This window comes from Aspergillus sclerotioniger (genome assembly GCF_003184525.1).
Source record: "Aspergillus sclerotioniger CBS 115572 chromosome Unknown BO94scaffold_6, whole genome shotgun sequence".
Taxonomy (NCBI): domain Eukaryota; kingdom Fungi; phylum Ascomycota; class Eurotiomycetes; order Eurotiales; family Aspergillaceae; genus Aspergillus; species Aspergillus sclerotioniger.
Window position 1 is genome coordinate 1253551 of NW_020290996.1, and position 25392 is coordinate 1278942.

General features: G+C 50.3%; 9 protein-coding genes across 9 annotated transcripts; 6 read left to right on the forward strand and 3 right to left on the reverse strand.

The window, feature by feature from the left end:
- Positions 1-1952: 1952 nt before the first annotated feature.
- Positions 1953-5234, forward strand: BO94DRAFT_554530 (uncharacterized protein; the record flags this gene model as incomplete). The annotated part of the gene is made up of 3 exons (XM_025613722.1): positions 1953-1963; positions 2153-4115; positions 4137-5234. 3 exons carry the CDS (start codon positions 1953-1955, stop codon positions 5232-5234), a joined length of 3072 nt encoding a protein of 1023 aa, XP_025470582.1.
- A 129-nt stretch (positions 5235-5363) lies between these two features.
- BO94DRAFT_354079 (uncharacterized protein) lies at positions 5364-5917 on the forward strand. The gene has a single exon (XM_025607121.1). The coding sequence runs from the start codon at positions 5493-5495 to the stop codon at positions 5823-5825; it is 333 nt and encodes a 110-aa protein (XP_025470583.1). The 5' UTR covers positions 5364-5492; the 3' UTR covers positions 5826-5917.
- Positions 5918-7828: 1911 nt separating this feature from the next.
- Positions 7829-8431, reverse strand: BO94DRAFT_354100 (uncharacterized protein). Its single transcript, XM_025607122.1, has one exon. It carries the CDS (start codon positions 8347-8349, stop codon positions 8032-8034), a length of 318 nt encoding a protein of 105 aa, XP_025470584.1. The 5' UTR covers positions 8350-8431; the 3' UTR covers positions 7829-8031.
- Positions 8419-11612, forward strand: BO94DRAFT_573190 (uncharacterized protein). Its single transcript, XM_025614957.1, has 3 exons — positions 8419-9137; positions 9242-10936; positions 10989-11612. The coding sequence occupies exons 1-3, from the start codon at positions 8890-8892 to the stop codon at positions 11227-11229; spliced, it is 2184 nt and encodes a 727-aa protein (XP_025470585.1). The 5' UTR covers positions 8419-8889; the 3' UTR covers positions 11230-11612.
- Positions 11613-13734: 2122 nt separating this feature from the next.
- Positions 13735-15109, forward strand: BO94DRAFT_554532 (uncharacterized protein; the record flags this gene model as incomplete). Its single annotated transcript, XM_025613723.1, has 2 exons — positions 13735-13753; positions 13830-15109. 2 exons carry the CDS (start codon positions 13735-13737, stop codon positions 15107-15109), a joined length of 1299 nt encoding a protein of 432 aa, XP_025470586.1.
- Positions 15110-18455: 3346 nt separating this feature from the next.
- On the forward strand, positions 18456-21224 carry phoC (putative cyclin dependent kinase inhibitor Pho81). Its single transcript, XM_025607123.1, has 3 exons — positions 18456-18624; positions 18725-20575; positions 20647-21224. Exons 2-3 carry the CDS (start codon positions 18862-18864, stop codon positions 20994-20996), a joined length of 2064 nt encoding a protein of 687 aa, XP_025470587.1. The 5' UTR covers positions 18456-18624; positions 18725-18861; the 3' UTR covers positions 20997-21224.
- A 62-nt stretch (positions 21225-21286) lies between these two features.
- Positions 21287-22895, reverse strand: BO94DRAFT_532782 (peptide alpha-N-acetyltransferase Nat2). The gene is made up of 2 exons (XM_025611192.1): positions 21877-22895; positions 21287-21799 (listed from the first exon to the last, which is right to left on the reverse strand). The coding sequence occupies exons 1-2, from the start codon at positions 22442-22444 to the stop codon at positions 21648-21650; spliced, it is 720 nt and encodes a 239-aa protein (XP_025470588.1). The 5' UTR covers positions 22445-22895; the 3' UTR covers positions 21287-21647.
- BO94DRAFT_532783 (mitochondrial 54S ribosomal protein uL3m) lies at positions 22896-24366 on the forward strand. Its single transcript, XM_025611193.1, has 2 exons — positions 22896-23931; positions 23993-24366. The coding sequence occupies exons 1-2, from the start codon at positions 23136-23138 to the stop codon at positions 24088-24090; spliced, it is 894 nt and encodes a 297-aa protein (XP_025470589.1). The 5' UTR covers positions 22896-23135; the 3' UTR covers positions 24091-24366.
- Positions 24137-25277, reverse strand: BO94DRAFT_511793 (cytochrome c oxidase assembly factor 1 family protein). The gene is made up of 2 exons (XM_025609781.1): positions 24637-25277; positions 24137-24556 (listed from the first exon to the last, which is right to left on the reverse strand). The coding sequence occupies exons 1-2, from the start codon at positions 25099-25101 to the stop codon at positions 24464-24466; spliced, it is 558 nt and encodes a 185-aa protein (XP_025470590.1). The 5' UTR covers positions 25102-25277; the 3' UTR covers positions 24137-24463.
- Positions 25278-25392: the final 115 nt, after the last annotated feature.

Below are 25392 nucleotides of genomic sequence, written 5' to 3' on the forward strand. Positions count from 1 at the left end.
TGTTTTCTTGACTTGTACGGAATCGCCGGGCCTGATCGGTACTAGGCTCGGATGGCACTTGCGGTAGCGGTCTACTAATTGCATCATGCGAAAACCAAGCTCAGCAAATTCGATTCCAAGTATCTCGTGTGGTTCCGAGCTTTCTACAAGGCATCCTTAAGAATATGATAACGGGCAAGGAGAAGAACAAGGGCGACGGACTGAGTCGAGGTGGATGGTAGAAGAGTATTCTATTATGTAACACACCCCTTCCTAAAGGGAGAAATTGATGACGAGAGAAGTGGGAGTGCCTTCAATGCGTTAATTATATGATGTTCTGGACCAACTTGTTCCTAGGGAACTCGGGTAAGGGGAGCTGAAGATCCCTGGTTTGTTTCATTAGGCCAGCACAGGTTCGGGAGTCAGATCCCATCCTCGCTACTATCCAGTCTGGAGGTAGGATCGTGCACGCTAGTGGCCCAGCTGCAGCCGCCGAGGTGCAAGGATCACAGCTCGTTATATTAATATTATTACAGAATACAGTACCCGATAGTGTTGTCTGTAGGTATTGTGACGGAGTACTCCGAAAGTAGTGGTGAGCAAGGGAAGGAAAACATAATGATGATAACACTACTACAAAGTAATACTACCACTACTAAGACACTACTTTAGTATCTAAGCAAGTGCTTCAGTTCCCCAGGTTATGTGCATGATAGGCTTCCATCATGTCATTTAACAACACATACCAGCATGCTCCTGTGGTTAGGAAAGCTACCACGTCAGCCGCTCCTCCTACATTATACCTGCATACATGGATGGAGCACTCTGTACATCAACAATGACTTACATAAATACCCTCGTGTTCCTCCATATCTGCATTCGACTGTCGTTTCAGGTTCTGCTGGTGACTATCGCCGTCCACCTGTGATCCGGTGTCCTCAAACCCCAGCCTGTCCGAAGAGAACTAATCGATTCGGTCTTAGTTGTTGCTGTCCTACTCCGTAATCATAGCACGTTTGGCACAATCCCTTTGAGATCCGCGGCCGTAGGACCCTGGATATGTTCATGCTTTGGCTCAAACAGGTGACTTGCGTAGCAATATTATATCAATGGGGGGTTGAGGATTGTTCGAACACCTTTGTGGTAGTGTCCTTATCTTCGACCCTGTACCCTTGATTTAAAAAATTCGAATATTTTTTTACTATTATTTTTAATTTTTTCTCTTTGCGCTGTCCGTTCCCTTCTTCCGTTTCCTCGACCCTAGCCACGGTTTATTGGACTTGCCTTGCGGTGGTGGTGTGCTGGGGGTGGAACTCCTAGCGTGATCCATTCCTCTCCAGTGGTTGAGTTTAGACTAGAACCAGAAGAACATCGCCCGTGGGAAGGGAAGCCAGTGACCGCGTCCCGCTGGGGCTTTTGTTGATCGATGACCTTGGTCTGTTATTATTACCACTCTCATTCGCATGTTGCTATCGCTGCTGCTGCTGCTGCTGCTGCCGCCTCTTCACTTCTTCCTTCTGCTACTCGATTTCTTTCCTCCCCGGCTGATTTGGGACAGTCGGCTTCTGGGACTTGTGCGGGCCAAAGCTTTGGTCGCTGAGACTGCCTTTAATCCCCCATTCCTTGATTACATTCCTTTTCGATTGCTCCCCCATTCCTTTAGCTTCCTCCTAGCTGGCTCCGACACCCTTTCCCCTCATCCACCCTAAGATCGCATCGAATTTCACGCTCGGATTTACTGTTTAAACATTTAATACGGCTACAGCGATCCCTCTCTTTTCTCCACCTCATACTAGATTGTGTTCTTGTTCCACCTGTCTTTTTTAGATGGTATTTATCTAGATGTGCCGGGCCAGCTGATCCTCCTCGTGCAAGATAATGCAGATGGGTCGTCAATTACATGTAATATCGATGTTGCTAAACTGAGGTTCATGGTGCTTGACACTGTTCTCGGCGCCCTCTGAGAATGGAGCATGTATCAACTGTGAGTCAAGCGTCTTCTTTAATCTTCTCGCTCTTGGTCGCATTCTTTTGGTTATCCACTTTCCTGCTGCTGAAGGCTGTTTTTCCCTTCCCTGGCCTGAACAAAGCAAAGCGCTTTCCTCACGCTTGGTGTCATCATGCGTGCAAATCTGTGAGACTGACTTGCTTTCAATCAGCTCTGTGCAATTAGCACCGTCGGTATTGCACCAACTGGCTTCGCCTTCGGTCGCGTAGATCGAAGCTCCTCCAGGCCAGGCCGATTCCGGAAAAAGACCCTCCCGCTGCATGATCAATGCGCGACTGCGACAGATCATACCGTATCTCCGTTAAATACAAACCCAGTCCCCGCCGGCACCTTTACGACAGCGACAGCACAGTCTCCTTTGGCCGCGGATTTCTTTCCGGGGTGCGAAGATGGTGCGCCTGATTCGGGTCAACCGGGAGAAGCAAAGTCGCGCAGGAAGTCGTCATTTGCAGGTGTACGATTGCGTCGCCGGGGACAAACGTTGACTGGCCCGCCCAGACCAGTCTTTGAGAACTTATCAATCGCTTCTCATATACGGCGGCCTTCGTCTTCCTGGGTGCGACGCCTATCCTTCCAACCAGAGAAGCGCGCCTCCTGCCAAACCCCCGTTTCCTCTTCATCGAACGGACCAGGTAGTCCGGTCAGTCCCCCCGCGTCTATTCAACGCAGACCCAACAAACTAGTCAAACGGCCTCCTTCAAATCATGCCAACTCTCACCCGCTTTCCGGAAATGCACCATCCTCTCCGTTAAAGCCCGCCGCCTTTCGCAGGCCTGCTACTAGTCATCAGCGGTCTGAAACTTTGGGACACAAGGCAAGCCATAGTCTCAACTTCGAGCCTAGTCTGATCTTGAACCCTTCACCCAACCGGTCCGATCTTGCTGCTCTAGGCGATGATCATGCCTGGCATCCATATATCGATGTCAGCCCAGAGGGTTTATCGGAAAGACTAGCTCGTAGATTTTCAACCGCGACGAGACCAAAAGATCCAGGGCTACGACGAATTGTCCCGAATGCGGATACTGCTCCGGCACTCCTTCTAGCGACATCTATCAGAGGCAAGCACCCGACTGCAGAAGCTGATTTAGATGAATCCACTCCTTCCTCGCCGGTTCAATTTCGAAACCCGTTTGGATCTAGTGGGTTTTCCCCGCAACAACAAGAGCTACCATTGCCACCGGAGGAAAGGGATCGTCAAACCTCGCCTTTGGTTGATGATTCTGGCCCTAAGTGCCCCCCAACGAGCACGGGCCCCGCAGATAATGAAAGCCTCAAGAATGACTTGCTGGTCTATCCCAAAAGGAGGGCAATCTCGACCCCGCTCCCCGCGTCGGTAAAGTTGGAAGGAACACTCCTGGTTCCATCTCAGGCACATGGAAGACGAAACATCACTGACCCGAATATCTTCCGTCGTCCAACCGTCTCACAAAATGGAGTTCCTTCGTCAATGATGTCGGAATTGATAGGATCGCGACGCAGACCCCATCCTCTATATTGTCAAGACTACAAAGTAGACATGGCTCATCTCCGCGACATTGGGTCGCGTCCTTTCGCTTTGGATGCGGTACCACTGTCCAGATTCCAGGGCACATTCCGTCAGCGCCCAAAACGCCATTCGATTGCTGCGTCTGACCCTGCATCCACCGTTATGGGATCTGACGATACTCACATCTTGACATCCGGTGATGAGGACGAGACAGATTTCTTGAGCGACACTGCCTTCGATTCCATCCGTACACATATCACCACCAGCAGTAACTCGAGTCCATATGCTTCTCGAATCCAGACGATCTTTGACAAAGAATTTCCCGTTAAAATGTCGGAGGGAATGTCTAACATGCATGTACTCGAAACGTGTGGGCCTCTCACTTCCCATTCATTGGAAAACTGCCACTGCGACTCCGTTAGAGATGTTACCCCTATTCCTACACCGGCTCCTATCGCCGACAAGGCATTAAATATGCACGAGGGCAACAGCAACGTTTCTTTTCCGTCAGACCTGACAGATGATGAAGATTCTCGCAGCCTGCTGGCCGCACTGCCTAGCGAGACAACTGTCCCATTCGCACGAGCACATCCCTCAACACTGCCACTGAATGGTAACGCTAGTGATTGTTTTGGAAGCGAGGTATTTGCTTCTGACCGGCAGGCAGCTCCCGAGCTACAGTCGTACAAGTGCGATTCCCATAGTCTGGCTAACGAGGCACTTGATTCATGTCCAAAAATGAATATCTTTGACTGGTCGGAACAGTCGAGAAGCGATCGTGAAGCAACAGGCCCCGACGGGCGACCGCGGACCGTCCATGGGAAGCACGCACCTGACGTGCGTGGCAGCCGAGCAACAGGGCGAAAAGCCCCAAGTACTTTGCATCTCCGTAGTCAAAGTGTCCCCGTGACCAGAGACACTCCGGCAATTAACGAACAACGTCAGACCTCGGGCAAGTTCGGCACATGGGGCCTAGGAAGCAAAGGTGTCAGTGAGGACTGGGACAGTGACTTCGATTTCGAGGATGCGGATGAGAGTACGGCGAGCGAGGCTATGAAACCGAATAAAACGCTCCCCCATCGGGGCATGATAGTTCCGCAAGCCATCATGGAACGCCAAGCAAGTCTTCATGGGCAGTTCGGACAGGTCCAGGAACTTACCTTGCTAGTTGAAGAACTTAAGCGCCTTCGGCATCAGGGTAGCTTTTTGAACCTGGTCCGCGGGCCATCAAGCGAACTTTGGAAAGAAGCAGAAGGCATAGTGAACCTAGCCACTCTTGACGATGATGCGCATGATAACTCACCTCCTGGATCTCCTTCCTCTCTGACTTTCAGCTTCGACGAATCAGAAGGCGATTCCTCCAATACTAATGACCCATGGAAACGAGTCAGCGGAGGATCTTGGGGAGTATCATTCTCGGAGCAATCAAATTCCCGTCCTACTACTTCTCCCAGCCCGGAGGGCACTGCCAAACCCAACTCTGTGCTGGATCTGATCTATCAACAGCGCAACTCAGGCGACTCCAATTTTACGGATTCGCATGTTCCACGCTCCAAGAAACTCCCCTTCGATACACAGTCCCTTCGTGACTTGGTTGTCCGAGCAGGAGTCGTCACTCGTGCTTTGAAAGAAGTAATTCGCAAAGCCGATGGTGTTACAGCCGAGCCTAAAGAGACGATACATCTCACAGACCCACCATTTAGTCGGATCTTTGATCAATCTTCTCATGATAATGCAAGTCTCGAGACTTATAGTAAATGAGCCACGCCACTTCCCTTACCTTTGACGACGTCGCCCTTCACGCCTTTTCTATTCTCCGACTGTACCCTTTCAAAAAGCCTCACGATTTCCTGAGCATATGAGATGACGCGAAAGAGAACATCTAACCTGGCCATTTTCTTTTTTTTCGCTTCCGCTAATTCCCTCTTCTGTCCTCGTCAGAAATGCATGTTCGAGGAGACTTGATTTTCAATGGTTACTACTTTGTACAACTGAATTGTTGGGTATTTCCCATGCAGGATGGGTGTTGAGTACTTGGGCGGTTCTTGTGCGAGTATATTACTTGTATTTGGGTTTCTTTCTTCTTTTCTACCTTTTTTCCTACCATTTTTAGTCTCTTTTTCTTTTCTTTTTTTTTCCCTTCCTTTTCAATGCTTTTCCCATCCACCCCCTATCTTCTATTCCCTGTACGTGATATTTTCGGAAGTGGATTGCGAAGGTCCCGTACAGTCTTCCTTTGTTCTTTTTTTTTCTCTGTCGGTTTCCTTCCCCCATATGATCTTCTTCTCACAGGTGTATGGATATACGAGTCTGGGTCATGTTGAACCTGTCTGGAAAGCAAAAGCAAGATAGGATAATTTTGTGAAAGTCAAAAGTGCAAGATTAGGAGCTACCACACTTCTAGAGGAAGCCCAGCAATGAATAGAAATCTGACACAACTATAATTTATCATTGCTGCTATAAACCAGAGGTACTTATACGTGAAGTATATTTATCTTGATATAGAACCCCTGTGTATGCGCTGGTTTTATCAAGCTTAGTATGTTTGCTTGGTAGAGGCTCTGTGCAAAAGGTACATATGAAAGATTAATCATACACGGGCTACTCAGTCGTATTGGCAATTTTGGCGTGATGGCCATTTATGCTTGAAGCAAGCACTAAACTGGCCAAAAAAATGAGGACTATCTCACCAATCCTCCGCTAAATCTTTGAGGTCTTCTGACAGCAACCGCTGCCATTATCTTGTCTGCTATAGTATTGTCAAGAGCAGATACACTACGGCAGAGTACTCGTAAGTATAGGAAGGCAGCCCATATCCAGTGCTGATACGCGGATATTCTCGTGCTGTCTGACTGGAATCCACCCATGTCGAGCAGAAATATAGTACCGGAAAATCAATATTAGCAGCTGTTTCAGATGAGGTGCTCTAGAGCCCCTTTGAAAAGACGGAGGTTGCGATGACAGTCTCTCTGCAAGCATAGGCCTAGAATTGAGACAACAGACGCACACATAATACGCACACCAATCCAACTTTGACAACATCTCTCGAATCATAGACATGAATTTCATAACTAAAACTGCAACTTGGGCGTCCGTATACCTAAGCTTGGTGCTTCGCCCACTGGGCCAAGACTCCGAAGGTCGATATGATTACTTCGTAGGATCCTACCTGTCCAGGATTTAACAGGATACAGTCAGTTTGCAAAACGCTGTATTGCTCACAGATATATGGGCTCTCGGGGAACTAGACGCACCCTTTCATTGATCAAGTCAACATTGCCGGGACAAAAGTTAGTTGATTCACTGGGGCTTAGTTATCGATATATATTATGGTGCTTAGGATATTTAGCTTTGAGGTATAAGTGTATACCTCTATGGCAGAATATGTAGTTTTCTAGCCTCACAAGCTTAGGTAAGCGGAAATCACTAGGCTTTCGTAGAACCTGTGACTTGCGTAGACAGGGATGGGTGGGTGTGATAACAAATTATTCTTTAGATAGTGTAGTACGGGATGCTCCTTAGTCCATAGTTTAAGTATACTGATTCTATCAATATAATCCGGACCATGTAAGCGGGGAAAGTATCATTTCCGACACTATTTACTCCATACTTTATCACATTGTGAACATTTAGGACCTACTTGAAATAGGGTGGGTAGGTAGAATACAGAGTACTACTAAATATCCCGCAAGTGCACTAAGTATCATCCATAGTTCCATACAGTTTCTTAGTGTTAAATGTCGGGATGCTCTATATTAGATATGATTCGATGGGTTCTAATAATAAACCCACTAAACGTCAGCTGGTCGACGTCAGATACAAATAGGCATCCAACAACTTCTTTCCAAGGACCAACCTACTCCGTATTATCACTCACGTAAGTTACTGGCCGCGTCCACTCATACCCTAAGCTCTTACATAGTACAAGGGGGGGAAATGTCAGATATTAACCCAGCAAGTCAACAGGCTCAGCTCTTATGGGAGGGTGGAGTATGCCCGAGAGGCAATCTCCCAAGGGGCGGAGTTCCTTTCCAATTATTGGCCAGCCGGAGCGGGTTCCTGGCACTAGTCTGGGTAGCAGAGTCTAAGGGACCCACTGTGCCTGGGTTTTCACTCAGGGGATCGCGGCACCTTACTTTCCAGAATGAGTGAGTGGATGGAACAAGGACAGCGATCAGAAAATGGAAGACAAACCGCAGAAGTCTCCAGGTACTATGGAGCAATGAATAGAAACGAACACGAGGACACCGAGACACTCACAGTAAGGATCTCGCTTGGGATTCCACTGTGTTGCATCCCGGGATAAATCAGCTACCCAGTCCGTTGGAGTCCACAATTGCTACTAGTAGTAGCCGGTACGGAGTACAGGCCACTGTACTCCATACCCGGTACTGTTAGGTAACATATGTTCCGGCTTCCGGCCGACTCAGGGGGCGGCAAACCCATCCTGTGAGTCGGTGATGTGTACGGAGTAGGTACACCACACTTTGCAGGAACCCAGCAATTCGGCTTGACATCGAGCTCAGACACGACGGCTCTTTAAGTATGGAGAAGCTATCTAGTTCAACCGGATTATGGCTATTTGAACAATTACCATGAGGCAATGTGGACATCCGGTATTTGTGAAGAACGAAAACCTTCCTCTGGGGGGGGGATGTATGATATGATAATTATACCACCATTCAACTCTACTGCATATTTGCCCTGTCTTATCTATGTCCGTTCTATCTAGTACTAGTAAATCGATATTCGATGACCGTACCATACTCCGTATATGGTACGATGATACTCCGTACCCCTCATATCTGCCACCAAGCTTTGCGTCTCCTCCCCACAACCGGTTAGACAACAAATGAATGGAAATGAAACGGGCCATCTAGACCGCTAGGTAGCTTAGTTCTGGGCGCACTACTTCTGGCTTACGCCCTCTGGGCCTTCGCCCTGCCGGCTCACTTCATTTTCCCTCTTTTCTCTCCCTCTCCCTATCGCGTGCCGTCCGCCTCTACATCTGCTACTCCTTTCCTTTCCTTTTTCCTGTTTCACGTCGTTCTTTTCCCCCAACCCTCAATACCTCGGGGGGTTGTACAGTCGTTCATTTTAGGGAGCCTTTCTCGCTCCCGTCCACTCCTTGCTCCAAATTCGTCCTCGACGTTTGCTTCATTGTCTGCCAGACCACCGTTGCTGCTGCCCACCCGTTCGCACTGAGATCTTTCTATCATCTGCGCCCCCTGCTCGATCGCTCCTCATCATAAAACCCGCTACTCGTCTCCTTCATGATTCACGGTTATCGACGCTTAGGGGATATTCACATCAGACGGTCTCGAGTGCAGGCCTGGTCCTGAAATTGCTCATCGCCGTAATCTAGTTCTCCGGGTAACGGAGTTCTGGATTACCTCTTTCGAGAGCTAGGCCGATCATGCATCATCACCATCAACATCAAGCCCTTCATGGCACACACCTGCAAAGTCGCTCGATGCCACGCCGGCCTGGCATTGTGCCTCGTGACAGACTGTCTTTGCTAACTATGGCCGAAACACCGACGCTGGCGAAGAGAGAGCCTCTGCCATCCACCGAGTCCTCCTCTAGCTCGTCTTCTTCATCCAGCGAGACCAAACCAACAAGCACGCTGACTACCACGACTTTGCCGGTTGTTCTAGGAGCAGTGTACGTTCTACTATGTTCTCTCAGCCGCTGATACCCCTTCCCTCTTCACTTTACAGGACAATGGCTATATCCCCGCTTTGGGTCTGTGACTAATAAGCATTTAGGATTCCCGTTGTGATTGCCGTAGCTATCTTGCTCTATTTGCACCGCAGAAACGTGAAGAAGCTCCGTAACGAAGATGCAAATGACAAGCACAAATCTCTCGACTTTGGTCTAGATTTGGCGCCTACGGTAGCTAAGCCCATGCAACAGGCCGAGAAACTTGATCGTAACGCGGCGCACAATAAAGGGGTATCGTTGGATATTGGGCCTAGCCCCTATCTTCTTCCGCCTGGCTTGCACAATTCTAGGGAGTCCCTGAGTTCTCTGTCCAGATCCATCGGTGATGGTGATGATGACAAGTATCGACATGTAGGGTCGTTCTTGGGTGACAACGCTTCGCTCAGGTCGCACTCGAGAGGTCCCCAGGATGATGCGTCAAGCTTTACAGGCTCAACCAAACGGGGCGCGCTTGGTGACGATATGAACCAAGGGCTTTTGCGAAATGCCCAAAGAATGTCGCGCTCATCACCTCCACTTTACACTATTCCTTCTGGCGTGCAGAGTCCAGCGAGCTCTGACCACGAACGCGATCCTGGGTTTCAGTTGGACTTGCCCAGGAGCCCGAGCCCCGTACATATGCCGGGAATGACTATCAGCGAGCCGAACCCGATAACAAGCAACGAACCCGAATTCAGTGGAGCCCACGCCAGCACTGAGAATAGTGTCCAGCAAAAGCGCTTATCGCATATGCCATTTGAACATCCACAGTACTCAAACCTGACTCATCCCAACGATAACAGCCAGAATGGAGACATGGGTTCGAGTCCACTCCCTCAGCATCATGCAGTTACTCCGTTACATGATCCTCTACCACTTCATCAGGACTCAAACACGGCTGCGGTGCATTCCGCATCAATTCCCACTCCCCGCATCTCGCTTCCTCTGAGTGATGCTCCTAGCGATTATGGTGACGCAAGGAGGTCGACAATCCCATCCTTCAACGTGCAAGAGGTAGCAAGCATCACGGGCCCTGCCGACAACACCGAGAAGTCCAGTGTCCCTACAGTGCCTGCTGAAGAGCCACGAACTAAGAACGCAGCGCTTGATGCTCGTCGCGACACCAGACGGATGACCCTTGGGCTTCGTCCTCTACCGCCAGAGGATCCATCTGACAACCCCGAGCAACGTGCCAACCGTATCCGATCCTTCTACAAAGAATACTTCGATGAGAACAAAACGGGCCGGGAAACAGTTTACCAGGACTATGGGCCGGAGTTTTACGCTGAGGGCGGCGGCTATGTGTATGACCCTATGATGGGTGATCACTTTAATGCAGTCCCGGCGCCATTTGCTGAACCGGTGATTCGCCGCGCCATGACTCCCCCACCACGCGCGCCTCCGCGCTTCCAAGGAGCAGCTCGGCATATGGCCACAGGCTCGGATGGAGGCTTCAGCGATCGATTCCAAAATCCCGGCCCCCGTGCGTTTTCCTCTGCCTCTGGTCGGTTACCAGGACCCCCAAAGCCGCGCAAGCCGGTGCCCCCGCCATCACCACTCCAAATCCTTCCTACTCCGCATATGCTGAAAGATGATTCCTTAATGACGGCCATCGATTATGCTCCCGCCAACCACTTTAAGGATCAAAAGGACGGTCGACCAGGAACGCCTCTGGGTGGCCTACAGCCATTTAGCCCGGCGGTGCCGGTCCATTCGCCACTTGTCTCTGCTTTCGACGACCTTTCAGCATTACCTAGCGCGTGAGTTTTACATTGTTACTATGCGTGTTGATTGATATTGACCAAGATTTAGGCACGCATTGCGAAAGTCGGGCGCTTATGATACTTTGGATTTTGCACCTCCTCCTCGCTTCAAAAATGATACTGCAAGCGATGCGGGCAGTATTCGCAGCAACCACACAGGGATTTCCACAACCCATCTGCACAACATTCGCACTGGTGCGTATCGCGTCAGCCGCTTGCCCCCGGACACTGTGGGTACCAAGGATGATTTGATATCGAACCTCCGTCCTACATGGGACATGCGGCATTAAACCTCGACATTTCTGCTTTGTTTTTTTTTCCCCGCCGTAACGATTTCCCGTCTGCCACAGTCATCTGGTGCTTACATACCTTTTCACGATCTATTCTTGTCTATTATATCTTGTCCTAGCGGTACTTCTTTGAGGAACCCGGCTTTATCTAGCAACTTTCTCGATGTTCAGTGGCGTGAATACATACAAGGGGCTTCTGTTCTCCGTACCTGCTTTCCCTAGGCGCTGAGCCTGAATAGCCATGTTTCTAACTTTCAACTTGCAAATATGATGTTTTTGGCGGCGGATCGTCGAAGCCCACGACCGACGATTCCCGAGCCGGAGATGTATTGGAACTAGTGTTTAGATCACATTTTTCAAAGCTGTGCTGTGTAAGCATTGTTTGTCGCTAGAATGATGCTGTCTTGCGCCATCAACGATAAGACGAGCGGTCGAGGAGCTGTCTGTCTATGGCATAGTATAACCATTTTAGATGCTCCGGACTGAAGGTACTCTACGAAACCGGAACCTTCTAGTTCAAGGTTGTGCCTTAAAGTTACTGCGCAACTAAGACCGACTCCGTCTCGGCTACCATATCGAAACACAACTTCAGGGCAGCAGGAAGTGGCGACACCCGGAAGCGGTCGTTACTTCGTCCCAATACTACTACTAATAGTCAAGATGGCCAAGACGCTCCAATGGACGTAGTTTGTGGTAAGACTGGTGTGTGGCGGCATGAACCGAGTTGGAACAGAAACCCGGAATCTGTTGTGATTTGGACACGAATATACTACCTTTTTCAAGTAAATCATGAAGTTTCGGGTCAGCATCATTACATAGGCACGGCGGTCGTCGTTATCGGCCCCGCGATTCAAGGGTGGAAATCGGAATTTACGGAAGCCACTGAAGGACCTAGACCTAGGTATATTTACATATTTACAGGCACTTAAGTATGTATGAGTGTACATACCTACTTACCCGGTGGGATAGGTCGCCTCAAGGATCCCCGGTCATGTTTAACAACGCTTTGTTCAGGGAAATTCCATCGTCAGTCAAGGTTTAATCGGCTGTAGGAGGCTAGGAGCCTACGAGAATAGCGGATGATGGATGGAACTTGGGACGCCGTACCTGATGGTAACCCACGGCCGAGGGGCCTGAAAATTATGGTTCATGCTGGCTTGGCGGTAACGATGGGCTCTGGCTTCACCAATCCGGGCTTGACATTTCTCGAGTTGGGAGACTGGCCCCACTGGAGACGGCACTCAATTTGCAATCAGCAATTCGTCCTGGCCGGCCGGGTGGGCCCCTCAGAGGTCATCAAGTTTTTGTTGCCCCCATGAATCCGGATCCAACTGCTGCTAAGAATAAGTACTAGTTCAATATCGGGCATGGATGGTACTATTAGGTCGTATCCATATTCCATGGATTAGATGGAGACTGGAGACTGGAGCCTGGAGTAGTTGGTCATGGAGTACTGCTCTACATAGTAGCTCCTCGTCGACGTGACGTTCCTCGATCGGATGGAATATGGATATATCACGGATCGATCAGCTTGGGTAGGAAAAGATGACGGATGCCGCTGCTGACCTCAGTGGGTGCCGATCGCAGCACCGCAACACCCCATTCATTGGATTGTACCATACATGACTGCTCTCGGTACCTCGATTACAGTTCGGGGTACCACCTCAGCCAGGTACCTGGTACTAAGAATACCACAAATATAACTCAGGAGCCGGCTGGCACAGGCTTGCTCTGGCCGCAATTCGCCCTTCTCTCCGCTCCCGCTCGGTCGCTCACTCATTCGTTCACTCACTCGCTCGCTCTTTTCCCTTCCGTTCGTTCTCTGGTTGGAGTCCTCCCTACCACCCCCCCAAATGTATCTGTTCCGATGAATGTCGCCTCTCTTTAGTTATCTAATATGAGATCTTTTTCTGCTGTCTCATGGCATCCTGTTTAATTCCGGTGAGTGGACACTTTATTCCCCCCCTCCAGTTTTTCATTTCTATAAAATAAAACATCTAGTTATTTTTATTTTTTTATTTTTCCCTTAATTTTGCCTGCGTTGATCTGAGGCGTCCGTCCTTCTCCCCTGACCATCGGCTAGGCAGACCATTGTCAGCTTCACCACTCTCCAGGCGCCGTGCTCTTAGTCTAAGCAGAGCAGTCCCTTTTTTCACCCTTACCGGTTGTGCGGTTGTATATTGCTATTTACCTCCATTCACTCCTTCGCCACTAAAATTATCTTTTCGCTCTTTCGATTGCTTTCCGACCTTCCGGCAAAGGCTTGACGGAGACTTGGATTGCTGCGAAACTCGGCTTAAACGTGTATGACCGGTAAACTCCCGGCTGCATACGCACTGTTTATTTTCGTGAATCACGCAGCTACGACTGTACTTGCGGTGGATTCGCGGACTTCTCGAACTCGGCCGATTTTAAGTCCTGATACGACTCGGGTGCTTACCCACTTGGAATATTTGCTCCAACCCGATCTCAATATGTCATCTTCCGGTATAGTGCTACCCCACCATGTCCCCTATATCAGAGCGTGCCGCTGTCATTTTCCTTTAATCGTAGCCCATATGTTTGCGATATACTGAACTTGTCCACAGTGGCGGCTGCAGCGGGAGCAGGAGCGGCGGTAACATCGGCGAGCGCCGCTGACGCTGCTACACCCACCGAAACCCAAGCGGAAACGTCCCAAACATCAACCGAAGCAGCTCCCACACCCCAGTCGACAACAACATCACAATCGACAACATCCGAATCTTCGACATCTGTACCTACGTCGTCTACATCGTCTACATCTTCGACATCATCGACATCGATATCGACATCGGAGTCAACCTCTTCTACTACGACAATACCAATAGCACCGACGACAAGTAGCACTTCGAGCACTTCTACAAGTACTACCGAAGCTCCCGCCACCACTTCTGAGACCACTGCAACTCCCGATGTGGTCACCACGGTGGTTACGCAGACACCAACCAATGGGGCCACTGGGGTGGAGACCCTGACAATAACATCGACCGATACAGCCATTCCAACTGGAACTTCTGGGACTGCGGCGAATGGCGTGTCTACGACAGTCAGCGGATCATCAGCTACAGCATCATCTACGGGTGGTAGTGGAGGTGGTAGCTCTGGACTTTCGGCTGGCGGCACCATAGCCGTTGCGGTGGTTGTGCCAGTCGCCTCGGTGGCTATAATCATACTTGCGGCGTTGTACTTTTGGAGGAAATGGAAAGCAAAGAAAGCGGCAGAAGAAGAACGGAGGAAAGAGGTGGAAGAGTACGGGTTCAACCCGAATAACGACCCCTCTCTACCTCCAATAATGGGCGCCGGAGCCTTCGAGCCGAAAGACGATAATACTTCTTCGGGATACCGAGGCTGGGGAACGACGTCCGCTGGCCGCAAAGCATCCACCAACTTATCAAGTGGCGCTGGAGTTGGCTTGGCGATGTCCGAGGCTGGAAGTGCGCCTGGCTATCATCACGCAGCTACCCCGAGTGATGGAACTATCCAGTACTCCGAAGGACAAGGTACTCTGGGAGAAACCGAACTAATTGGGGTTTTGGGTGCTGCACCGGTAGCTGCGGCGAACAGTCGAAATGTCGACATTCATCGTGGCCCATCGAACGCCTCATCGGCATATTCCGCAGCCAACCGATCGGAAGCGTCTGAGGAGAGCCACATGTCTGCCACTCACCCCTCGGGCCCTTTCTTTGATGAGAACCCATACTATACCGATATGCAGCCTCAATACGGGACGTATGGCGAAGGTCCCTATGGCGGTGCCCCGCCTGTAATTCGGGATGTCCAGGCGCGGCGCAATACACGAATTGAAAGCCCTGCCGTGTTCCCTAGACAGGGAAACGCCGGTATTGCGCAGAACTTCTGAATTGTGGCTCGGCTTTCTTTCATCCTACTGAAGTAGAGAATCTGGGCGTTTGAGCACTATAGTCATTTCTGCCGTTCCAATGATTCGCCATCTCGGGCTATTGATATCAGTCCAATGGCGTTCAGTTGATTCCTCATATTCCTGCTTCGGTCATCGCGACCCTAGCAATGGGAAATCTTGTGCTAACACCCCGCTGGAAGGGTGAAACAGCTCGCGGCCATACTGTTTGAATATTGTTCAACTGTCACATAGCACAAATCTTTTGTTCCTTAATCTCTCGCTTGTTATTTCTTTTGTGGCCTTCTCGGACCTCAAAACACCTCTTTTTGTTTCCCATTCCCCATCAACTTGTTCTGTTGTATTTGAATGGTGCCCTCGTTATTCTGCTATATGGATATATCCCTACTGCTTTTCTTTGGCCTTGCGATTGTACATTTATGATTCTATAGAAGCCTGAATTTCACATAAGGCAGACCAGGACTTCTTTTTTCAATTGTCTTCCTCTTTCATCTCCTATCCCGTCTTCGTTTGCTTCAGTTTTGGTCAATCTTTCCGCGCCCAAACCTGGATACACTGTGGGTCAAGGCTGTCACATTGCTTGCATCTCACCTGTACATTTGTATCCAATCGTCTTGTGAATCTTTATGTGGTGAGGATAGCGTGACTGGATACATATTGTGGACTTCCGTTCCTGTGGCTTCTCATGCCTAGACCTTAGCTCATGATAACAGTTCATCAATGGCTGTTATAGAGTAAGTAGCTAAGGAAAGGCTCTCAACCCCTGAAATTGGACCACCCAAGTATGTCTGTCTAGGTACACAGTTTCGAGTGATTGGTAGCCTTGCCAACAAGGCGCCCTCGAGATTGGAGAGCATCTACTTATAAAAAGCGCGAAGTACTCCGCACAGACCTATGAATTTATTGTCACGTTAATAGCGAGACTGTTATTTTGCATAGGGCTGGAGACGGTATAAGGTTCAGATCAACAGAGTCGCTGTAAGTCTGACTACGAGCCGATTGTTTCAGTACGCTGTCTTAGACGTAAGCACTCCACCAACAGCCACAGTGCCGATTTAGCCCAAAGGAACCTAGATATATAGTACTGGGGTGGGAATATGTTTGTCGATACCCGCAGAGTGATTGGCTGCTCCGACCACATTAGTACTACCTACACTTTCATGTAGTTTGTGGTTGGCTGTATCTTTTGGAAGAGTCAACGGGTAGCCAAGGGTGGTGCATTGAGGTGACAGGGACTGGGGACTGAGAGACACCTACCTACACTAACTGAAGAGGACTGATGAGTACCAGAAGCATGGTAGGACATCAATTAGTATTTGGTCCGACACAGCTTCAGAACACGTTCCGAAGCGTTGTCGTCTTGGGATGGAGGAACGTGGGCGCATTCCGGCCGTTGATTGGTTCGGAGGCAGCTACCCAGAGCTCCCCACTCGCCCTTGCTTGACCTTTTTCTACGTAACTTGACGTTGACTCGCCCCGGCACGAGTCCCTTCCGATCCCCCCATTCGCGCTGAGGTTGACAAAACTACCTATTCAGGTATCTGATGAGTGCGCTCCCGTCGCCGCGGCTTTGACTGAGTTTCCTGTCTTCTCTTCCACCCCTCTCATTGTGCCCCGCCGGGGTCAGGTGCCCCGCATTGGTCTGCCCTTCCGGGTGAACACGGCATACCTTAGCTGGAGGTCAACCTATCTAGAGAGATACCTTAGCATAGTCTCTCTCTCTCGCTCTCTGCCTGCCTACCTGCCTGTACTTGTCCGCCTGCCTGCCCTGCCACCGCCTCTCCCGTCTGTCTTCTCCCAAAAGTACAACGACGTGAGCTGCTAAGGCACCGGGGCGGAGTACTTACTACTACCTACTTTGTAGGTACCTGCCAAAACGATTGTCACATTAACAGGTGTCTGGCCTCTCTTCCTCGTCCGCTGCTTGGCTTCCCATTTCCTTCATATCCTATTCTTTCCTTCGTTGCCCTTGTTGATGCCCCACCTCAAACTAGCCCAGTCTTCCCTCGTCTCTCATCTATTCTGCCGGCCGAGCTCAGAGAGGGGCGGGCGTTTTCGCACCATATTCCTACTCGCCTGCATCTCCTTTCCCCCCCCTTCCGCTTTGGCATTGCTTTCCTTCAGTGTGTCTGTTGCTCTCAATCCGTGACCAGGGCCCTAAGCCTTTGCCTCAACTGGGCACCAGTGCATCAAGGGACTGGTTAGATCGCTCCCCAACTTTGCGCAGAGCTTATCAAGATGTGAGTCCACGTCTGCTCGACGACCTTGATCCCACTTGACATGCTCCTATTGTGATGCTGACCATAGGGTTGCAGGAAGTTCGGTAAACAGATACAGCGTAGACAGCTCGATCTCCCTGAATATGCCGCGAGCTTCGTGAATTACAAGGCATTGAAAAAGGTCGGTCTCACTTACTCCACTTCCCCCTATCGCTGCGCCTTTTTTCTGTCTTCATGCCCCGCGGGTAAATCACAAGCCTCGCCAGAGTTAACATGTTCATGACAGCTTATCAAACAACTCAGTGCGACACCAACAATACCCGCTCAGAGCACCGCGGGTGTGGCCCAAAATGTCCCCGAAGCGCAGGCTGCCCTTCGCGCAAACAAGGAAGTTTTCTTCTTTCGTCTGGTAAGAAGCTCTGGCAGAGATCATGTGAATTGGAGCTTATTGATCGTATAATAGGAGCGGGAAATAGAAAAAGTCAATGCCTTCTATTTGCAAAAAGAGGCCGAAGTTAGTGCCCATTCTGCAGCTCATCTTCCTACATGAATGGCTGATGAGTAACAGTTTACGTTACGGCTGAAAACGCTGGTCGATAAGAAGAGGGTCATTCAGTCGCGGGCAGTGACTAGTTCAAAAGTCCCCGCAAATTTTGTTGCCCTCTTCGAAGGGTTCCAACAATTTGATGGCGACCTGAACAAATTACAGGTGAGTTTGTCCGGTGCTTGGAAAGGTTCGGTGGGGGATACTGATGGCTGTTTACATGCATAGCAATTCGTCGAGATCAATGAGACTGCCATGTCGAAAATTCTGAAGAAGGTTCGTCGCAGAATAAAACGCTGCCGTTCCCCCTCTTAGTTTGACATGACTGACGAGGTAGTTAGTGGGATAAAACATCAAAGGTCCGAGTCACCCGTACCTTCCACACCCAGTCGTGTCAATATGCGACTCCTTACTTATCTGTGCCCCCCCTATAGTCTCGCATGAAAGAACTGTACCTTCACCGCGCTGTAGAGGTACAACCATGTTTCAACCGGGACGTCTTGCGTGACCTATCCGATCGGGCAACAACAGCCAGGTTGGAGCTCGAAGCTTGGGCAGAAGGCGAAAACATTCACTTTGACGCTGCCCGCCCGATGGACCGAGCGATGGCTGTTCAAGCATTTGGCACGGATGAAGAAGATTTGGATCTACAGATTCTACAATCTGCTACTGCAGGAAACCTGCAGACGTTGCGCGAATGGACTGCTAAGCTGCAGTCGTCTCCTGATGCCCAGGTCCGCGCCACCCGCACTTTCCTAGCCGCCATCAATGAGTTCTCCGACGATGTCCTAGCAGTTCTGCTTGAAAGTGGCTTGGTTGACATCTACGCAGAAGATGATATCAATGAGCGCAACTGTCTTCACGAAGCGGCAATCTCCGGTCGCGAATTTGTTTTCAAAGCTGGTTTGGCGGCCGGGGTCGATATATCTCGGACTGATGTTTACGGCAGAATTCCTTTACATTACGCCTGTATGCATGGCCGTGTGGAAATGGTGCGCGAGCTATTAACCGCAGGATCTCATACTGTCGACGTGATGGACCATGATAATTTTACCCCTTTGATCCATAGTATTGTCAAAGATCAACTGGCATGTGCAGAGCAGCTTCTTCACAACAATGCTCGTATTGATCCCGCTTCTGAGTCCGATCATATTCCGCTGAATTTGGCCTGTCAGCATGGGTCGCTTTCCATAGTCCAGATGCTTTTAGAGCGGCGTGCAATATTGCTCCCCGACGCGGAAGGCCTCTATCCTCAGCACATGGTGGCCCGAGCCTCACAGTCACCGCAGTTACTTTTGCTTCTCAAGCAGTACGGAGCTGACATGAACCAGAGGGACAAGTTGTATCAGTGGACGCCTCTTTTTCATGCAGCTAGCGAAGGCTGTGTTGGCTGCTTGCGTACTCTGCTGGAGCTCGGTGTTGACGCCAGTGCTGTTGATGAAAAGGGACTCTCGGCGATGTACTATGCGGCGTGGGAAGGGCATTTGGAATGTATGCTGTTGCTTTGGTCTAGCCGCACTGACACACGACCCTCGCGAAAGCCATTCGATATTATGAACGGTTCAAGACTACCGGAATCAGGTCATGCTGTTGACTTGCAAATCGGCGAAGCAACAGAACCCGGTGATATGGAGATCGTTGATGGTATCCCCGATCTATCCCTTCCACCGCCAATTATACCTTTGAGGCGATATGGCCATAACTTCTTGGATAAGAAAGTGTTTGTCCAGATATTGTTTGACACTGGCGTGTCTGGGTCTATACTATTCGATCAAGCCGGTCGGCATCCTGCGGCTCGTCTGACCATCTCTTCAAAACTTTCTGATCTGATCCCCCGCACAATCATGCTTCCGATACAGGAGGATTCACGCATGATATCATTCCATGTGGATAATCTCGAATCATTCGCCGTTGATTTCGAAATCTTCCCCACGTTTGGCTCTAAGGTAATCGCTAAAACAGTTGCCTTGCCCACCGTTTTTAAGGCTGAGAGCTCCAGCACTGGGACCTGCACATTGCCATTGTTTGACCCTAGATTACGTTCAATCGGTCAGCTTCAGTTTGGATTCCAAGTCATCAAGCCGTACCATGGGGATCCTCTGGAGATCACCCACTTTGCCACCTATTGGAAGGCAACGAGTGTGGTTGATCATGAACACAATGGCCTTGTCACTGGGTCAAGCCTGTCGGGAGACCATGTTCAGCTTTTTGTGCAACTCACCAAAGATCGCGTTCCGGTTCTCTGCCCGCAATTTACAATTGAGCATCATAACGTCGAAATCCCCATTTGCCAGCTTACTTACGCCCAGTTCCAGGCAATGGGCGCCGAGAGAGGTATAATTCATTCAGAGATGTTGCGGTTCTTGCAAACACGTGCTCTGGATGACTTGGGACAAGCCCATCGTCTGCTGGCCTCGTCGTTTCTTTCGTTGCGAGAAGTGTTCCACCATCTGCCACTCAGTGTCAGCGTCAATTTGTCGATCCTCTACCCCTCCGCTGCCGAGGAGCGAGCTTTAAACATGACTTCCTTGGTTGATGTCAATACCTTCGCTGACGCTATTATTACCGAAGTATTTGACCATGCTCGTATTGCGCGTGACCAGGACCCTGATTTCATGCGCTCTGTGGTCTTTACCTCATATAACCCCAATATCTGCATTGCTCTGAACTGGAAGCAACCAAACTGTGAGTTTGTGCATGCGCCCGTGAGGATTTTATGGGACGAAATTGGCTAACTCCGTTTGCCTTACCTCCAGACCCCGTCCTTCTTTGCAATGATCTTGGTCAAATTCGTGACTTGGCCCGTGACGTCAAATCACTTCCGGACGTTGACAGTAGTGGGAGGGCTTCTATGTCCATCAAAGAGTCGGCGCGGATAGCGCAGAGTAATAACCTCATGGGCTTAATCTGCCGTTCCAGTCTCCTGGTATGTTGTTTCGTTTGTCCTTCGCGCCTAAACATACCGCAGACCCTGTTGATGAAATCAATCACTGACAATCCCGGATGCTGTAGAATGTCGTCCCGGCGCTTGTTGAGACAATCAAGGAGCTTGGCCTCGTGCTGGTTGCAGATACTTCCGATGACGCCGAGCAACCTGACCAAATAGATCTCATGCAAGTCGCGAGCCCAATGGGCGTGGCTGAATGGGCACATAGGATGCCAGACGGTGTGAATGGTGTCTTGAAAGCCAATGGCATCCTGAAATTCAACGATATGATTGACATGTGATACGCCTTCTCTAGCCTCATCCTTCGCATACATTCCCAACTTCTCTTCGCTTCTTTTCCGCCGATATGTATTTCGGGGGTCAGCAAATCCCGAACCATTGTAATCATGTCAGTCACACTACTCATGTTCCACAGTGATGTCTTTTCTTTACTACTTGGGGTCCGGTTTTTTCTCTTCTCTCAGCATACCTGGATGAACTTGATGTGTCAGTATCTCATAACCTTTGGCTCAATATTGCTACATGCCGTGGCTTTGGATACGATAGATCAGTGGCCCTTGATGTCCCGCCCCACATTTCCTTGAATGTTTGTCTTCCTCGTCCTGATTGGCGACCATGTTTGGCAGAAATACCCGGTTCAAAATCCCTGAGTGGAGAAGGACACTGTGTATGTGTCCTGCAAAATTATATGTAATAGCTAGTGTACAGCGCTCTATAAATATAATATCTTGTTTCGATGACAATACGCAAGGAGTCATTCCTCGCATAACTCGTCCAATCCACCGTCGTCGGTCGAACCATCACCGGCACCTACATACCCTTTGGTCTACCCTTGACGATATCCCAACCCCAGTGCCTTAGGACCTTGACAACGTTCGGAGTGATGGCTGCTGTCAGGGGCACACGGATGAAGATGAGACTTTTGTGGACCGCATAGGCGAGGGCAAGCTGTGTCCATAGACCTGAGTCAGTAGAGCAGCGGTTAGTCACAAACAACACTCTCGTATACCAGAAGAATTTGTGAATCGGAAGGACTTACTGGCTTCTCCAGCATTGGCCTGCTCCTGAGCCGCCTGCGTCGACTTAATATCCGTCTGGCCATCTGAGCCCTCCAGTTCGGAACTGGCATCCTCTGAAGTAGGCCACACTTTACTAATTACCCCCTTGACTGATTCGGAAATGACATGCTCATAGTGGCCGATTCTTTCCACTCCGGCCAGACGGACGACTGCAAAGCAAATCGGGAAGTCTACCGCCGACAAGATCAGGTATACCCACAACGCAGACCAGCCGTACTCCTTCGAAAGTGTGCGTAGCCGCTGGGAGAGTGACCCCGATTGCTGCTCCGACTGCGCCGAGTTGTTTGCCCGCGACGAATTGAAAAATCGTCGGAACATGCCTGGTTGTTGGAACTGGCCGCTCATTAACTTTCCTTGCGAGGAGCGAGGAGCGCGGCTCTGGAACGTCAATGTCCGTCTTGTTGTGAACCCGAAGGGTATCCTGTGCAGCGGGGAATTGATCCTCGTCGTTGATGCTGGTGGCGCATGTTGAACTAATTTAAACGCTTGAGAGAACCAGCGCGATAGGTGAGAATGCCGTAAGCTCATCTTAATTCGTAAGAGGGACTGTTATATGCGCGTGGGAAAGCGTAGTTGGTGAGTTTCTGGACTCCGGTTTCGCCTTCTCTTTTTCGGGATGCCTTTCAAAGACGCACGGAGAAATCGGGGGGCCGACAGGCGAAATCGCAAGTAGGTCTCCTTTCAGTAATCAGGGACAACGAGGGGCGAAGAAGGCGAAGAGCACGAGACGATACTGCAGTCTGAATGCGAGTGAGCTAGATGACGTTGCGGTAGCAGATCGCAGGATGATTCCCGTTTTTTTTATACACTCCCGGCGGCCATCGGCGTGCCGGTCAGTCCGATTCCCGACTGGGATCGGAGCAGGGCGATGGCTCGAAACGCATGGATGAGCGTGCGGTGGCTCGTCATCGCATCGGGCCTGGATCGAGTCGGGATCTTGAATCGCCGGCTAAATACTACTAGCACTCCATGTGTCTGATCGATTGGATACGTCCTCCGCACTGTGCTGGGCGTTCTGTACAGTAATCTATCCTGACCCGTAGGTATTGATGCCTGGCTATAGTCCCCAGGCACCAATAGCATCCACCGCCTTCAAGGCTCGCCGGTCTATCCTGGACGGCATCTCCGCACGTCTTCCAAAAATCTCAGTGGCAGAAAAAGGAAGACCCTCTCTCTTTACATCGCCTTCCTTCCTATACCGCGGTCAATCCCACCCGCCATGGCTCCCCGACTCCCCGGGAAGCTGGCTCAGCTTCCTTTTACTCCAATCTGGGCCCCTCAATGCCTCGTTCGCAGCCATGTCCCCGTCCGCACATTTGGTATTCGGTCGTTGAACCCCCCCGAGAATTCGCGCTTTAACGCCGGCCATGATCTGCCCGTGTTGAAATCGACCCCCACCGCCGCCCTCGAACGCAAGGCGAACACTCTCCCTCTTCGGACTGGTGCTATCACCTTCAAGAAGGGCATGACCGCCATATATGACCCCGAGACCGGGAGGCGTGTTGCTTGCACTGTTCTCCAGCTAGACCGGGTCGAGGTCGTTTCGCACAAGACCCGCCAGAAGCACGGATACTACGCTGTTCAACTGGGAGCCGGCTGGAGACGCCCTGACAATCTGACCAAGTCTCTGCTGGGTCATTTCACCGCCAATGGTATCTCGCCGAAGCGACACGTTTATGAGTTCCGGGTCAAGGATGAGAGCGGTCTTTTGCCTGTCGGACAGGCGGTCAACGCCGATTGGTTCCAGGAGGGCCAGTATGTGGATGCTCGATCTAATTCGAAGGGTAAGGGTTTCGCGGGTGTGATGAAGAGACATGGCTTCGGTGGTCAGGATCGCAGTCACGGTGTCAGTTTGACGCACCGTTCGCTCGGTTCGGCTGGTCCTAGTCAAGGTGGTGGTTCCCGTGTTTACCCCGGCAAGAAGATGGCGGGAAACATGGGTAACGAGCAGAACACAGTCCAGAATCTGAAGATTCTCAAGGTGGATCCGGAGAACGGACTCGTCGTTGTCAACGGTAAGTTTCCCTTTGACCCATGACGAGATCGATACTAACAGTTGTGTCCTCCACTTTCTAGGCTGTGTCAGTGGACCCAAAGGCTGTGTCGTCAGGATACAGGATGCTATCAAGAAGCCATGGCCGGAAGCCCTTCCCTCGTCTGAGGCATCTTCATAGTGGCCTAAATGCACGGGCTTTTTGTTCTTCTTTTGTCCTCTCCTTCCGTGAATGTACTATTACACTGTATTGTTTTTCAAGAGCGGCGTCTGTATGTGATATATAAATGATATCCCTTTCCCTCAAGTGTCGGTTTCTATAAAGTTCTCCACTCAGTTGGTACTCTCAAGAGACGCACTCGCTCGAACACGAAGAACAGGAGTGCTAAAGGAAATGGGGAGGGAGGAATAGTAGGGAAATGAGAGACGCTTTCCGAAGCCCGAACGCCTGAGCCCATGCACATGAATGAAGTATTTACATGTACAGATCTCCAAACACCATGTAACAAGCGAGTATGCAGCACAAACAAATGGGGGCCCGGAAGTCAAGTCAATCAGCTGCTTCGATTGAATGGGTCGCTATCACTGTCAAGTAACTGAACAACCGTTCCATCCTCGGTTTCCAGGCTCCATATTTCAGTTCGAAACTAGACACAGTGAACGTTAGCCCGGGATACTAGTCAAGGGGGAAAGAAAAGGAAATCAAAGAAGAGCGGGGTGAACGAACAAAGCTGGTCCGATCCGGTCTAATGCTGCGGAACCTCATTTTGCCCTGAGCTTTAGTTCCCTTGACCCAGAACGAGATGTCAATGCGTCCATGGAGCTGATTCATCTCGCCACTGATCCATGGAATCTTCTGAGCAAAGTAAATCTCGTCACCCAGGATCTCCCGGGCCTGCGGGGAAGTCCGAAGCGCATACAGCGTGCTGTTTACCACACTGGAGGAGGACTTCTGGTAGTTGAATATACCCAGCATGGCCGCGCCTACGACGACAGCAAAGATAGGTAGCGTTCGCATCCATTTCCGATCATTGGCGACAGAAGGTAGTTCTCGGTCCGCCCGTCGCTCCATAAGAGGGCCCGAGTTCGATTGTGGCGCGGGGATCAAGTTGCGCCGGGGAGGGAGCAATCTGCGACGATTAATGAAAAGCCGCGGGACGCCAATGCGCCGCTCTGCAACTCGTAGAAGCATCTCTAATAGATACAAGTCCGACAGACCACCAATTGATCTGGCTGCTTGCACTGTGTGGTGTAACCTTGGATATAAACCGTCGGACTGGCAGTAGGCGAGGTTGTTAAATCCTCGGAAGTTCCGAAACTTGATGCGGATGGGAACCGCGCGGAAGCAAACGAGACAAACCCACTCAGGCTAATGATGTAGGTACCTTGGGCATGACCGATGTCTACCTACCAACTTTGCCTTTCCTCGGCTTTGGCTGAATCAAGCTGGCGGATATACTCTCAATGCAGACATATTAACTGC